General features: G+C 41.1%; 1 protein-coding gene across 5 annotated transcripts in view; it reads right to left on the bottom strand.

Moving 5' to 3' along the window:
- The window catches only part of LOC149445722 (trafficking protein particle complex subunit 13), a 50,743-nt gene that overhangs the window by 14,680 nt on the left and 18,954 nt on the right, over positions 1-17,109 (bottom strand). For all 5 annotated transcript variants that reach the window (XM_089653463.1, XM_089653464.1, XM_089653465.1 and 2 more), the window contains exons 2-7: positions 16,868-16,936; positions 11,848-11,947; positions 8,861-8,945; positions 8,277-8,404; positions 6,444-6,516; positions 2,733-2,777 (exon numbers count right to left, since the gene is read on the bottom strand). In XM_089653463.1, coding sequence (XP_089509589.1) covers positions 2,733-2,777; positions 6,444-6,516; positions 8,277-8,404; positions 8,861-8,945; positions 11,848-11,947; positions 16,868-16,936 — 500 coding nt within the window. The remainder of the gene's footprint in view (positions 1-2,732; positions 2,778-6,443; positions 6,517-8,276; positions 8,405-8,860; positions 8,946-11,847; positions 11,948-16,867; positions 16,937-17,109) is intronic.

Raw genomic sequence — 17,109 nt, 5'->3', positions numbered from 1 at the left:
ACCTTCAGGTCAGTTTCTGCTTGTGCAAGGAGAGACAAGGAGGAGATGCTAAAAGGAGAGGAAGCCACAGTGGATAGCTGTAAAGGAGAGAGCTGCAAGACTCCAGGATTTTCCAATTACTCGTCCTTTCCCCTAGTTAGCAGCTGCAGGTATGGATTGTCAGATTTACTTGTTCTCTGGAGATAGCACTGGCTATGAGAAATAAAGCTGCAGACTTGCCTATGCAGGAGGGCAGCCGGCACCCAGCTATGACAGTGAAAGCAGGCCAGGCTTTCAGGCACCCTGACAGCAGTCTTTTGCAGTGGCATAATGGTGCACTGAATGGAGGGGAGAGGAGGAGATCAGTAGAGGTGCTACTTGTAGTTATCATTGTGTTTAGCTTCTGAACATTATAAAATTCCAAGGTCACTGCTACTACAACAGCTTTGCTCACTCTCTGGAGGGGCTTCAAGCCTTCACTAGCAACATCTAGTTTCTGGCTCAGCATTGTGCTACCTTGTCACTTCTGCTCTTTATTTTCTGTTCTGCATTCTACTCTGCATAGAGCTGGAAGGGATAGTAAAACCAAGAAAGCATTAGGAGGGGGCTGTGTTAGCACAGCACTTTTACTACTAATGAACCTGGGAGGTTATTCAGCATTTAATGTATTCAGAATAATGAGTAAAATGTGAAATGTTATGTGTTTTCACAGATCATGGTATAGTAATAAGCGAATATCTGTATTTTGATGAAGTGCAGGTAGTCCTAGCAAGCACATATAGAATGAGTATTAACGTTTTTTTTTTTTTTATTGTTGGGGCACAGAATGTTTTGGAGGACATTACATGGCCATGGTCTCCCTACAGGTGAGAACCACTGTTGTAGAGGCTATACACAGCTGCAGAGGATGTTTGTTATGACTGGTGGACACCCACTTTAATTTGTAACAGTAACAAAACGAACAAAAAACACAACCTGAAACCGATGACCGCTCTGATACATTAGTATTTCCCCAACCACCACATGTAAACAAAGCGCATGTTACAAAATGTGATTTAGTATTTTACATACCCCAGCTGCAAAAGAAGATGTGGCTACTCTATTAGTAAAAAGACAAGCATGCATTTGGCTTACTGTAGTATATGCAATATAGAGTGCACTATAGGATTCCAACAATTAAGAAAAAAGTCACTTGCGCCCCGAAAACTAAAAGCAACATATACTTCCACTACTTACGCATGCTACCTGACACATGAATAGTGCATACATAGGACACCTAAGTATTTCTTCAAAAGTTTGTTTGTATACCACTCATCGTAATTTTTTAAAATTTGGTTTTAAAGCAAATCTTTGCTAAACCTTTGCATAGCAACAAAGTTTTCTTTAATTCTCCCTCCTTAGTAGCATCTACTTACCAGTCACTCCATTCATACCTGCTACTTATGGTAATAGGAAACAGTACTAAATTAATTAGGAGGAGAATTTCTTTGCTGTAACAGAAGGAGGCTAACCCAGTAATAAAGAAAAGGAAGACATGGTATACGCGTCTGAAATATTACACAGGGTTCACTGTAGGTAAAGGGCCCTATTCACAAAGCTTTGATAGCCCTAAAAGACTCGTGCTGAAAGAAATACAACTAATAAAAATTGAAACTTCTGACCTTTGATAATTTAGTTTCTTGGCTGTCACTATTGACCCAATATTTACCATAATTTCATAAAATGACTCTGGACAATTATGCAAAAGTCCGACTACAACAGGGAATGGCTTCATCCAGACCTTGCCTAAAAGGAGGTCAGAAATGTTAACCATTTGTTTCTCACCACAAATGTTATTTGGGGCTCATTTTCGCAGCACATTAAATTAGGGCAGCTTGATGAAATGCTGCCAGCAAACCATCAGGCGCCAAAAATCAGATATATACCATTTTAGGCAATGCAACAAACTGCAACGGATTAATATGCATTGTGGCACGCTATAATACAGGTGCATTGCCTTAGGGCATTTGTGTGCCATTCAAAATAAATGGTGCCACACCAGATGTGTGTGTTGACTTGCGTTACTGCAACACGGAACTGGGCCCTTAAGGCTTGCTAAAGTGGACTCTCTCGCAATATTATGATTCGAAACGAGAGGCCAACAGCATGCCTTAAAGTACATTTGTCATCAGGGAACCAAGGAGGATATTACTGCTGACATCCCTAGGAAATTGCTACTTGCCTGGTTGTTATGTTGACTCACTGGCTTTGATACTTTGAGTTGGAGATCCAAACGTGTATGCAGCCAAGTAAAGGCAGAGAGATTTTTTTTTGTGCTTGCTCTGGATCAGTGACTCAGAGTACTGAAACCAGTGGGTGAATATGTCAATTATAGGACAGCAATGGCAGGCTCCATGGTCTTTCCCCCCCCCCCCCCCCCCCCCATCATAGGCTTTTCATCATAGGCTTGCTATTATAGGTGTATTAATGAGGCCTAGAGTTCTGCTAGTAAAAGCCAAACACTTTTACACATGTCTAGTCCCAATTTCTTGAACACATATTTCTTAGTTTTTGGGAGCATAAATAAAAGACCCTAGACTGTAGTTTTGCCAAACAAATCTCAGGTACACTACCCTAAGCCCGCACAAATCCTGACAAATCTGGTAAGCTGTGTCAGTGTCACAAAGGAACTCATATTTGCGGTGAGGCAGAATACACGCTCTATATTTCTACAAAAACCTTTTACTACTACACATGTAAAGAAAACGACTCACCTCTGCATTATAAAATTTGGTCTTCACATCGAGAGGTTTGAGGACCTGCATTAAGATAGAAGGCATGGTAAACAGTGGGCGATGTGTCTGTTTTTCCATTTCAGGAAAGGACAGGGCTGTTTGTGTCTGGGTGCTGCTTGTTACCACACTAGTAAGCTCGGTCTATTCTGTTTTTTCATCTGCTGGGCACAGAGGCAACACTTAATGAATGTTTTCTTAGGACATTCCAGAAGAGCGAGAGTGGCACTCTGTTGCGACATCCATCAGCGATTTCATAAAAAAGATCACTCTGACCTCCAAATACGATTCTGTTCCTACCCCAAAATATTAAAATACATATGCATATGTATTTTCAAGCTTTTAAAAAAGAAAACAATCCTGAAGTACTCTAGATGCCAGGTACTGCTGCAGGTTAGATGCCAGGTACTGCTGCAGGTATTGATCCTGATTGTCCCCATACAGATATCTTCTGTCAGTACTGAAAAGAGAACTGAGCACCCACCAGCCCCAGCAAGTTCCTGGTCCTCCATATCATCAGGCTGGAGCTGACACAATGCTAGGCAGTGGTTTTACATTAAAGCTAATGCTCCCTTGAGGGAACAAATGGGACATGCTAAATATGTACCAGCAACTTTTTAAAGGCTTTTTGTACACGTTAATCTTTTTTAAAGTTGAAAGCCAGCCAAATAGCTAAATACAAGACCAAAGATTAGTCTGGTTATATGAAAAAGGAGCCTATAAAACTACCTGCTTGCTGGAAAAAATAAATATGAAATATTAATATGCAACATTACCTTGTAAAAATGAAAAATAAATGTGGTTTTATATTAACAGAACACATAAGGAAAATATATACAAAAAAAGATATAAATTCCCTTTAAGCAGAGATAAGCCAGCAGCAATCTACACTGCTAAAGAAGGAGCTACTGCAGAATGCTGATCGGCAATACTCGACGGGTGTAGCATTTAAAAATGGTCAGCTTCCCATAAGCATGGCCAGTTGGGGACCAAATAAAATGCTGTCACTTGCTTTAATCATTACAAATTTGAAAATTGCTTGCAGACAAAAGCGTCTTCACAAACGTTTCAGAAGTGTACAATTCAAAATGACAAGGTCAAATAAATGCCTGGCAGCTAATTAAACATTACAACTGTCTCTGTATGCAAGGAGTAGAAAATACTTTCCAGCCTGAAAAAAAAAAAAAAACTCCTCTGGATATGTGCCCATTGCATGGCTCTCTTGTATACAGCTCTCTTCTCAAACATTTCTGAAAGGAAATCTGAACTCAACTGAGGAAGCCATTGTGGACCTTTCCTTCTCAAAATAATAAATACTGGATGCTGTGCTCACCCAGTGGTTTCTGTACTTCACGGTCTCAGAGCCAGTAAGCAGATTAGCAATTCATTCACTTTTTTAATCTGTATGCTTGTTAGATTACGGTCTCAGAGTATGTCAGAAAGCTAAGCATCTAGCACCTTGGATGCCAGGTATCAATGCTGAGCCCTCTGGAGACACAATGGGCTTATCAATGAAACATCAAAGAAGGTGCCCATCTGATGACCCCAATGATGTACAATTTCCTCTCCCATCTCCCAACAGCAACAGTGCCAACTCACCATAAGGACTGAAACATGAAGCCCTATTAGCTCTGCTCAACAAGCACGGTCTTCATCTTTCTCACATAATGGGTTTCATGTAAAGGTTGGCTTGTATTTTTACATGTTATTTTCTGATTACAACTGAAAGTGGTTAGCTTAACAAACATAACTTTTTCATCGTGTTTTGTTTAACCACTAGCCTGCAGGGCACTTATACCCCCTTCCTGCCCAGGCCAATTTCCAGCTTTCAGCGCTGTGGGATGACAATTGCGCGGTCATGCAACATTGTACCCATATGAAATTTTTATCATTTTTTTTTTAGACAGATAGAGCTTTCTTTTGGTGGTATTTAATCACCTCTGGGATTTTTATTTTTTCTTAAACCAAAAACCACTGAAAATGTTGAAAAAAAAAAAGAAAAAGTTTTCGCTTAGTTTTTGTTATACAATTTTGTAAATAAGTGATTTTTCTCCTTCACTGATGTGCGCTAATGAGGCTGCAGTGATGGACACTGATAGGTGGCACTGATGAGGAGGCACTGGTAGGTTGCACTGATGGGCATTGACAGGCATCACTGATGGGCACTGAAAGGCAGCACTGATACATGACACTGATATATGACACTGATAGGCGGCACTGACTGGCACTGATAGGTGGCACTGATTGGCAGCACTGATTGGCATTGATAGGTGGCACTGACTGGCACTGATGGGTGACATTGAAAGGCAGCTCAGATGGGCACTGATATGTGGCACTGATACTGATTAGCACTGACAGTTGGCACTTCTGGGGCCACACTGATCATCAGGGCACACTAATCATCAGTGCCCTGATGATCAGTGTACATGTCCCCTCCGCAGAAAGCCGATTACCAGCTCTCCTCTCCTCTGGAGCTGTCAGCGTGACAGCTCGAGAGAAGAGAAATGCCGATAACCGTCATTTCCGTGTTTACATGTGATCAGCTGTGATTGGACAAAGCTGATCACATGACCGAGCCGACATCTTGGGCTCTTTCCATGATCCGCCGTGTCCGGGGGACACAGCGGAACGGCGATCGCCGCGCTGCGCGCTCCCTGAGCCGCGCATGCGCAGTGAGAATGGTAGGACGTCATATGACGTCCTATCAGAACGAGAGAACCACCTTGCGCCCGTCATTGTACTATACAGCGGGCAGAAGGTGGTTAAAAAGTCTATTCTGTTCTATCAGGATTTAATTATGTCTGCAAGCGGGGGGGGGGGGGGGGGGGCTGCCATATTTGTCCATTACATGTGAATCCGGCTCTGCTTCCTGCTTAAAGTGTTACTAAACCCAGAACAGTAAAATCAGTTTGTATATGCAGTAAAGCATAATTGTTATACTTACTGAGGAACCTAATGGGCTAATCTTCCGCACTGTGTAAAAAGGCCATTTGATCCTGTCTTCTCTGATTCTCTCATTCTTTTGCTGTCTCCAATCCATCTGCCATAGTACAGAGCAGCAGTGGAAAGTCTGCACATGCTCAGTTTGGTGTGTACCGCTAGTGGTTTTTTTCTTTATTTGGCAGGGTGCGTGTGATCAACACAGGGCCAATCAGCGCTGTCCGGACAGAGTGTCAGGGATCATGCAGCCTATTAGGACAGTCAAAAGAGAACGAAACCCCTCCTACAAGCTTTAACCAGTGCTTGGCTGGACACTGATAGAAGTCATAAAACTGCTATATACTGTTTATGAGAAAAAGTATTTAGCAGTTTATATTTACTAAAATAATTGCATTTACAGATTGTGTGGAAGACCAGATATAGTGAATGCAGGGTCTTGGATTTAGTAACACTTTATTAGTATTGCACAGTGGTTGTGCTCTCCTGTTCCTTGTCCACAATGCATATCTATCAGTCCACGAATTGATAGAAAACAAAGCACTCTCTCTAAGTGGCTAAGGCTGATCTCAGCAGTTGTTAACCAAGAAAATTGAGCGATTGAAGTAAATGGATAACCAGCAGAGGACAAATCCACCAGTCGTCATATAACACATATTTGTAAGTGAAGACAGTCAGATAAAATATATGTTACACATTACAATATTTAAAACATTTTAAGGGCTCTTGCATTGAATTGTCATTTGCAAACCTCACCTGGAATTTGAAGAACTTTCTGAAGTACATCTTCTCGCCTGTCTGAGTGGTGTAACTTACAGCACACACCAGTCTGGAACATAGAAATGTGTATTTTTATGAGCAGGGCTCTCATTACAAGAAGGGTACTCCTCACCTACTGTCTCTGTACCAACCCCATTCACTACATTATTCTGAAAACACACTGCAAAAACACAGAGATGGGAATTTACCACGATGCCAGTAGCCAGAATCTAGAGCAGCTGTGTATGGCAGCCAACCTTTCAATTTTAAAGATAAAAAGCCCTTTAACACAGGCATTCAGTCTGGATCCATTGGTCAGTTTTTGATGGATCAAGACTAAACCACAATGTATGTCTATGGGCAGGCAGAAGCATTCGCTCATATTCAATTCAGTTTATATCCACAGGAAAAAACAAAAAAACAAAAACTTGAAACGATATACATTTTATTTCAGAGTCAGTTTATGCTCGCAAAAAAAAAAAAAAAAAATGAAAATGTCTGCGTTTGTTTTAGTGAACATAAATGGATGTAAACTAAACGAAGACATATTTGCATAATGATGTAAACTGAACTAAAGATGGATAAGCACACAGATGTAAACTGAACTGAACAGAAGACAGTCCTGTAAAATGATGTAAGCTGAATCAGTATTCAATCTTTTTCTTAGGGCGTTCCATCTAGTTCTGTCAGTTTTTCAGACTGATATAGACTGAACTGCGAGGTGGTAACAAAAAGTTTCGAGACTAGTTTTGTAACATGCCCAAAGATGGCATCACAAGGCAGTCACAGGGAGCACTGACCGTCATAAGTCAGTGTGCCAAAAGACACTGTCCTGTGCACATCGGAAGCTGTGCAACTGGTGCTATTCTGACCATAAGCATTACCACATCTGCTATTTCATCATGGACAGCAAGTTAGAACAAAGAGCAAACGTGAAATTCTACATGAAACTGGACAAATCACTGGATCTCTGCAAGGTTGTCAAAATGGCGACCTTTGAGCAGGATCTTCATCTTTGGGAAGAGGGCATTTTCAGGGGTCCAGCTTGTTGAAGGTCTTCCTGATCTCTCGTCGTCTTCCAGTGATGTTCTTCCACTCCTGAAATGTGCATGCCACTCAAAACACCACGAATGACTTAATACAGCATCGCCATAAAATGTGCCGAATCATGTCAAACATCACTGTGGCAGATTTGCCCAGTTTCATGCAGAATTTCACATTTGCTCTTTGTTCTAACTTGCTGTCCATGATGAAATAGCAGATGTGGTAATACACATGGTCAGAATAGCACCAGTTGCATAGGTCACGATGTACACAGGATGATGTCTTTTGGCACACCAACTTATGAAGGTCGGTGCTCCCTGTGACTGCACCCTTGTGCTGCCATCTGTTGGTGTGTTACAAAACTAGTCCCTAATTGTTTTGTTACCACCTTGTATAATGTAAGTCTGCTTACATCTGTCTACTCATAGAGCTCCATGGAGCTTCCCATCAGGTCCACACTGAAAAACTGACAGAAGGACCTGATCGAAAAGCCCATGTGAAAAGGGCCTCGAAACTGAAGTCCAGGGCAGATAAAATTTGTACCTTATGGAATGGCTTATGCTTAAGGGTTTTCAGCTAGCATGGGGAGGTTGGATAAAAAAGTCCTTGCACCTGAAATACAGTGAATAAGGAGAAATGCCGATTTGATCTTTTCTGATTCACCTGAAAATCCAAATGTGTCTGCATATATTTTTTCAGGAGCATCAAAAAATGACCACTAAAATTAACTAAATCACTAGCTGGAAACACTATTATTTTCCTAATAATTGTAATCCTATTGCTTACATGTGTGTGCCGATCTCTTTAACTTCATGATGAATGACATCATCTATACAGCTGTCCGGTCTCAGTTCAGCCACCACAGCACTGGATGCAGACAGGTTGAGCCGCTGTGAACTTGTCTGCAGGTCTGCCTGTAGAAAGGAAGCAATACATCCATCATACAAGTACCATACAAAAAGACATTCACACTAAGACCCTGTTCACACTGGATGTGAACTGGCATGCAATCTGCATGCCATGCGACTTGCAAACTGCATGCCAAATCGCAGCCTATTGTCAGCAATTAGATTGGTCATATCGATGCGGTCCCGACTTGGTCGGATCCGCACCGATTTCTAAAGTAGTACATGCACTACTTTTGGTGCAATTTGCATAGACGTCTGTATCAGATGTCTTGCAAATCACACCTGAAAATCGGTATGTCATCCAACTTTGAAATCGTACAACTTACAGCAAAGTCGCACGATTTCAAAAAAGAGTTTGATGTGACCGGGGTGTAAAATTAACCTCCCTCACCCACTGATCACATTAGAGGATGACCGTTTTTACACCATAGCACATAAAACTTATCACTAGAAATGACCTACCTTGACTTGTATGTCTTTGACTATTTGAATGCTGTCATTGTGAACACTGATGTAGCTAGAGAATGTTTCACCTAGGAAGATGTTTCTTCATTTCCACAGCCAATAAAAGGATTGAATTGAATGTAAAAGAAGGAAAAAAAGTTATTCTTGCTTTACAAGACTTACTCCTGGTTCTAAGAAAACAGAACATGTTAGGCTTTTAACAATCAATCACATGGACCACTTTAAAGTGGCTGATCAGAAAGGAGTGTACATCTTTCTTGCATGTGTGGTTAACCGCTTCCCGACCGCCCTATAGCAGATATACTGCTACAGGGCGGCACGGGTGCGCAAAATCACGTGTGTGTGTGTGTGTGTGATTTAGCATTTCCGGGTAGGGGCGCGCCGGCACCCAGTGATTGCCGAGCATCTAAGACGGGGGGAGAGAACCGTTTGTAAACAAAACAATTCTCCTCCCTGTCAGCTTGTGCACACTGCTTTGAATAGCTGTGCACAGCACAGCCACGCAAAGCACAGTGAAGCACACGGACATAGCACATAGTAAAACAGCATATAGTTAACCCTTTGATCGCCCCTCATGTTAAAATCTTCCTGGCCAGTGCCATTAGTACAGTGTCAGTGCTTTATTGTATTGGTGTCACTGGGGATGTCTGTGACACCACTTCAGTTTCCCCCCAGTGTCAGAATGCCCGACGCAGTCCCGCTATAAGTCGCCAATTGCAGCCATTACAAGTAAAAATTTAAAATAAAAATCCCATTATATATACCGCCATTTGTAAATGCTATAACTTTCACGTAAACCAATTAATTTACACGTATTGGGATTTTTGTTTTAGCAAAGACATGTAGCAGAATACATTTTGGCCTACATTTATGAAGAAATTAGATTTTTTTTTTTTTTTTTTTTACTGGACATGTTTAAAAGCAAACAGTAAAAAAATTATGTTCTCTTCTCAAAATTGTCGCTTTTAAATAGCGCAAAATATAAAAAATGCGCAGGCGATCAAATACCACCAAAAGAAAGCTCAATTCATGCGAAAAAAGGACGTAAATTTAATTTGCGTGCAGTGCTGCATGACCGCACAATTGTCAGGTAAAGTAACGCAGCGCCGGAAAGCAAAAAAATGGCCCTGTCAGGAAGGGAGTTAAATCCTCAGGAAACCAACACTGATGGTGTGGAAATAAAGGAAGGCATGCCTAAAGGCACGAATGTGACTAATCTTGCCCTCTGTCTCCTACACCCTGTTCCAAATTATTATTCAAATTCTATTTAAGTGTCACAAAGATTAAATATTTAGTTTTTCAGTGTAACTCATGGATGGCATTGTGTGTCAGGGCTCTTTTGATCACTGAAAACAATCTCGGACACCTGTGATAATTAGATTGGCCGGTGAGCCCAATTTAAGGAAAAACTACTAAAGGAGGGTGTTCCACATTATTAAGCAGAACACCATTTTCAAGCAATATGGGGAAGAAAAAGGATCTCTCTGCTGCCGAAAAGAGTGAAATAGTTCAATGCCTTGGACGAGGTATGAAAACATTAGATATTTCACGAAAACGTAAGCGTGATTATCGCACTATTAAGAGATTTGTGGCTGATTCAGAGCACAGACGGGTTTGTGCAGATAAAGGCACATTGAGGAAGATTTCTGCCAGATCCATGCATCGGATGAAGAGAGCAGCTGCTAAAATACCATTACATAGCAGCAAACAGATATTTGAAGCTGCTGGTGCCTCTGGAGTCCCACGGACATCAAGGTGTAGAGTCCTCCAGAGTCTTACAACTGTGCATAAACCTTCTATTCAGCCACCACTAACCAATGCTAGCAAGCAGAAACGGCTGCATCGGGCAGAAAAATATATGAAGACTAATTTTCAAACAGTCCTGTTCACTGATGAGTGCCGTGCAACCCTGGATGGTCCAGATGGATAGAGTAGTGGATGATTGGTGGACGGCCACCCTGTTCCAACAAGTCTGCGACGTCAGCAAGGAGGTGGTGGAGTCATGTTTTGGGCCAGAATCATGGGAACAGAGCTGGTTGGCCTCTGCAAAGTATGTGGAGTTTATGACTGACCACTTTCTTCCCTGGTACAGAAGGAAGAACTATGCTTTCCGTAATAAAATCATCTTCATGCATGACAATGCACCATCTCATGCTGCAAAGAATACCTCTGCATCAATGGCTGCTATGGGGATAAAAGGAGAGAAAGTCATGGTGTGGCCTCCATCCTCCCCTGACCTCAATGCTATTGAGAACCTTTGGAGCATCCTCAAGCAAAAGATCTATGAGGGTGGGAGGCAGTTTACATCCAAACAGCAGCTCTGGGAGGCTATTCTGACATCTTGCAAACAAATTCAAGCAGAAACTGTCCAAAAACTCACAAGTTCAATGGATGCAAGACTTGTGAAGCTGCTATCAAATAAGGGGTCCTATGTTAAAATGTAACGTGACCTGTTAAAATGTTTAAAAAGTTAAAATGTTGTTAAAAGTTTGATTGAAATAGCTTTTGATTTCAGTAAATATGCTGCAAACACAACAAATGACAATTTTCAGTTCTTTACAACCTATAAAGTGTTTTGAAACTTACTGTGCGGAATAATTTGGAACAGTGCATTGGAAGTGTTTTATGTTTAAAAAAAATCCTGTTATTACGAGGTTTGTTCAATAAAATGTGAATTGTACTCTTAATAGTTGATAACATGAGAATTATGCTGACTGTTATTTACATCAATTATTTAGGTAAATGAGAAAAATATCATTTGCATAATAATTTGGAACAGGGTGTAGATTGTAAGCTCTAAGGAGCAGGGCCCTCTGTTTCCTCTTGTACCAAATTGTATTGTAACTGTAATATCTGCCTTCATTTTGTAAAGTGCTGCGCAAACTGTTGGCGCGATATAAATCCTGTATAATATAATATCAATTTTTAGTGTAATTTGACACTGCTAACCAGTCACTACAATTGTAAAGAGAAAAGTGTCATACCCAAAATTCTGTGGTAATGTTAACATTTCTCCCAGCATTAATATTTCCGCTCCTTTCACTGTAGAAGGGTCATCTTTCATGAGGTTATTAAACAAGTCACCTATACACAGACACAGAACAAAACAACTATTAAGCCACATTTTCCAAATACAACAGCATAATTTACGCCATCAAAGAGAGTCTTGTACACATACAAAGGAGCCATGTGCTGAAATTACACTAAGCACAATGCTTCCTGCGGTCTACAATGGTACATTTCTTGTCCAACATGAAACAGCCCAGGCCACTTGTCAACCAAGAGTTGCAGAGGATTTATAGTAATCCTTTCCTAAGAAAATCAGAGAGGCTTGCCCTCAGAGTTGATCTCTTGAACTTTTTTCAGGATATTATGCTGATTCTCTGGCTGCAGTACTTTTAGGCTTCATGTACACGAACCTGCTCTGACCGCCAGCCACTGGGAAACGCAAATCGCAGGAAAAAATGCGGTACTGCGGATGCTGCGTTTTTACAGCATTTTGTGTTTTCCCGTGGTCCAAACGTTCCTATCTTTAACACAATTCTTTCTCGTTCAGGAGAGGGAGGTTTGACCTCACCTAAAACGCAGCAGCTCTTAAACTAAAAGCCTGTGTGTACATGGTCACATAGGCGTTTATGGAGTTGAGTTTAGGAGCTTTGCCAAAAAAAAATGCCAAAAGCTCCTAAACTCGAATTTAGCAGCTGCTTATGTACATGAAGCCTTAGTCACTGACCCAAAAACAGTTTTAAATGTCAGGCTCCTGCACACTCTCCCTCCAGCTTTGTGCTTGTATCTCTGTATGGACTTTCAGTTACAGAGCTGGAGTAACAGTGTATGAACTATGAGGACGCTCATCCATTGAGAACTACAAGCTGTCTGCCATGGTGGCAGACATAACTTGTAGTTTCCTCATTCACAGATTCCTGTGAATCAGTGACACAGCTGTGCAGGGCTCAGTTTTTAAGAAATGTGGCAGCGGATGCGGGGAAAAGAATTCCTGCCTGCTGTCAGAGGAAGGGGGTGAGGTGGGGGTGCTGTACATGTTACATCCTACATACAGGTGTAACATGAAAAAGGTTAACTTATCCTTTAAAGTGCAAGTCTGGGCAAAATCTAAAGTCTTGCCTGAGTTCTCTGTTGCAGGATTACATCAGAAGATCCTCCTCTTCATTTTCACACTTCTAAGCCAGCCTCTCTCAACCTGGGTGCCGCCAGAGGTCTTCAGGGGTGCCGTGGGGAGAATGGCTGTCACTTGAGCCTATCTTCTGTGCTCTCTGCTTCCCCCTAGAGTGCAGTACCCGGCTGTGTGATGGAAGCTAAGGTGCTGTAACTTTTTAAAGGGCTGTGTGTGTGTGTGTGCGTGTGTGTTTATATTTATATGTGTGTATATGTATTTTACTTTTAATCTCGACCCCCTATTCCTGTCCTATCAGAACTGCTTTTTTAGGACTTGTTCGTAATAGCAGCAAGGACTGCTGCTCCTCTGAAAAGCAATCCATTCTCAGACCGCTTTTCAGAGGAATTTGACAGATGGTAAAGAGATAATATGTTACCTCTTCACCACCTGGTTTAACCCCAGCATCAATCACCACACCACAACTGTGTGCAATGCGCACACAGTTGCGGGGTGGTTGTAATTCAACTCCATTCATCTGGAGGTATATGTGTATACCTCCTACCCTGTTGTATTGAACTGTATTGTTCTGTATTGTCTCCCGTTATATTGTAAAGCACTGAGCAAACTGTTGGTGCTATATAAATCCTGTATAATAATAATACCCCCAGCTGCGGTTTCTGCAGCTAAAGGGGGAGCAGTTGGGGGTGGTAAAAGCAGCTCAATTGCGTGGTTTTACCACCCTCCAACCTCACAGGTGAACAGGCCCTTGGTTCACATCTGTGTGGCTGTGTGTAGGGCAGCTCATTAATTTCAGCGGGCTGCCTTACCCACAGAAATGCAGGGAAAGTCGTCCCTGACCTTAATTTTAAAAATGCACCACACCAAGAACACCCCGCGTTTGCCAATGTATGGGGTACCCCTAAAGAGCAGAGCATTTGTCTGTGTGTCAGGAATGAGTGCGATTTTGCGTGCGTTCCGCGACACACAGTAACGTGAACCAAGCCTTAAGAGAGGGGGTGCTTCATGACTGAAAATACTTTCAATGGCGCCCCGACTGGAAAAAGGTTGAGAAACACTGCTCTAAGCACTTGTGTACCCTCCCTTACCAGCCACCTTTTGGTTTTCCCACTCGCCTGTTATTTCAGTACAGCAAAGGCAGCATTGTCAGCTCAGTACAGGATGTCAGCAGCTTGCTGAATATCTGTCAGGATCACCAGGTATTTCTCTATACATGGGGCATTTTTAAAAAGACAAAACATGGGTAAATGTGCATGTATTGCCAAGATAAACTAAATATGTTTTTCAGATTTTGCCCATGCTTACACTTTATGGGCCTGTGTGGGTGGTCTTTGGGCTTATGTCAATGGCATGAAATTGAGATACTTTAGATCATTTAGAATCTATTGTCAGCAATGTTCAACATCCTATCCTGCTTCAAGCAGGTTTTGCACTCCCATAGACATGGAAATGTAAAACAGTTTTTCCAGGCAAAGTACCCTTTAAAATTATGGATGATCTTGAGTCACCTCCTTCTAAAATGTAAAAAACTAAACTAATAGTTTTACATAATGCAGCAGCATTTACACACATAAAACACCCAACATTAGAGGCGATTTATTCTTTCATAGCAAATACGCTTAATGTAGACTAGTACTGACCAGTATTCCAACTTTCTTCCTCATTTTCTCTTCCAAATGCATCTAATGTGACCCCAGTGCTGACAGAGGGGGGCGGGGGGTTAAACAAGGATGCTGTGTAGATGTTCTATCAACCAATGACATCAGTGCATGTAAGAATGCGGATGGCTGGCCTGCACTACCTATGGCTTTTTGTAACAAAAAAGGTTTAATTCACCTACTAGCTTGTATACAATCTTTGGAAGAATCCAGAAGGCACCCTGGTTGAAAAATGCTAATGTAAAAAACATTTTAACCCCTTCATGTCAACGTCACACAAATATGCGGCCTCACAGAACTGGGCTTTTTTCCATGGGGCCGCATATTTGCGTACCTGTCTTTGTGCTGGGAGTGCACCGCACAGCGTGTTCCCAGCACAAAAAAACGAGCTGTCACTGAGAGCCCCGGGTTCCATTCTAACGATTGGGACTCTCCATTCCAGGTCACATGATCGCTGTGATAGCCTCTGATTGTCTATCACAGTGATCAGTCACTGTACAGACCGGCCCCTTGTTTTTTTTTTCTCTCTCTCTGAAACTAGGAGAGAGACACATTCTCGTCTCTCTCTCTCTCTCTCTAGAGAGAGAGAGAGAGAGAGAGAGAGAGAGAGAGAGAGAGAGAGAGAGAGAGAGAGAGAGTTATGGTAGTAACAAGAAACAGCTAAATTTGAAAAAAAAATTTTTTTTTACTTTTTTTGGTCAATTTTCCTTTGATGATGATGATAATAATAATAATAATAATAAAAAAAAAATCAATCAGGGAGATATCCATTATCATTTACGACCAAATGAAAGCCCAAATTGTCATGAAAAAAAAAAAAATCCACCTGGATGTACAAATGAAAAAATGTGAATACTTGTGAGCTACTATGGTAAATCGTGATTGTGTTAATCAATTTGGTAAATGAATAAATAAACCCACCTGTGGTTCGATGACACTCACACTAACTCATAAAATAGTGCTATGTGACTCAAAATAATATAGAAAAGTGCCGCACTCCCATACAAGTAAACTTTGAGATACCTTATATTAATAAAAATTATGATATCACATATACCACTCTATATTAAATATATTTCTGTGCTAATTAACCTTCGTGAAAACAGAAATCAATATCAATATATCCAAGTCCATATTTAAATATAAATATAAGTGCACACAGAGTCCTCTTCCGATTAAATTCAACATAAGTGCCACTCCCAAAATCCACGTGCAGTGTGATCTTAGTATGCGCTCACCTTGTGTTTTGCCTAAGATGATAGGCAAAAAACGTTTGTTGTCCTCATAGGACTGATGTAACCATATTCCTCCTGTGTAAAGATCCTCCAGATATAAAATGGACCGTTGTAATTATATATTATTCCACCTGGGGTCTCTCCAATCAATAGGTATACTGTATAAAGGAAATGGATGGATGGATCTCTCCCTTTTCCCCTCCACCTCTAAATAGCCTCTCAGATGGGTATCATAGGAGAAAAACAGAAACCATGGTGCCTTATCCTTTTTAAAATGGTGATTTATTAATGGTCAATTTGACACTCACATGATTACACTTTTCCATAAGTTAGTGAGAGCATAGCCTGCAGTATCTGCAATGCTCGCTGTACTGATCCGAGACAACGTCGTGACGTAAGAGCCCCTCCCCTACACGTTGCATCACCGGGTCACGTGACTTGATCATATCCCCCTGATGAGGACAAGCAGCGTTTTTTGCCTATCATCTTAGGCAAAACACAAGGTGAGTGCATACTAAGATCACACTGCACGTGGATTTTGGGAGTGGCACTTCTTATGTTGAATTTAATCGGAAGAGGACTCTGTGTACACTTATATTTAAATATGGACTTGGATATATTGATTTCTGTTTTCACAAAGGTTAATTAGCACAGAAATATATTTGTTTAATATAGAGTGGTATATGTGATATACATCATAATTTTTATTAATATAAGGTATCTCAAAGTTTATTTGTATGGGAGCGCGGAACTTTTATATATTATTTGGATGTACAAATTAGTTGTGATGATAACTATGGTTTTACTACCATGTTGTACAATTTTACTTATGCATTAGGATTTGTTTTACTCTTGGGCGTGAAGGGGTTAAGGTAATCAAATATGACACAGGCTATAAGGCACAGCCAGCACTTCATTTCTTGAATCCTCTCACTGCTGTTTGTTCACTTTTGGTTTATTGCAGAAAACATTTTACCTGGAAGGTCTCGTTCTTCACATGTTACTGGGATATTAGTAAATAAAGTAGGTTTTGTGAGGCGCATCACTGGAAAGAGAAAAAGAAAAAACACACTCAATACTTTTCAGGCATTGTTTTTTCTTCTATAGTTCAAGCGGCGCTCTCCAGAGTACATTCTCATCAGTCTCCCTGCTGAAGCAGCTTATATTCCAAGGTGGTTTCCACACTCATACAGTCACCATGGACACTGAACAAATACA

This window comes from Staurois parvus, unplaced genomic scaffold (genome assembly GCF_062004578.1).
Source record: "Staurois parvus isolate SC_StPar_1 unplaced genomic scaffold, SC_StPar_1.0 ptg000714l, whole genome shotgun sequence".
Lineage (NCBI taxonomy): Eukaryota > Metazoa > Chordata > Amphibia > Anura > Ranidae > Staurois > Staurois parvus.
Note: the sequence above shows the minus strand (reverse complement) of the source record. Positions and strands in the feature narration are given on the sequence as shown.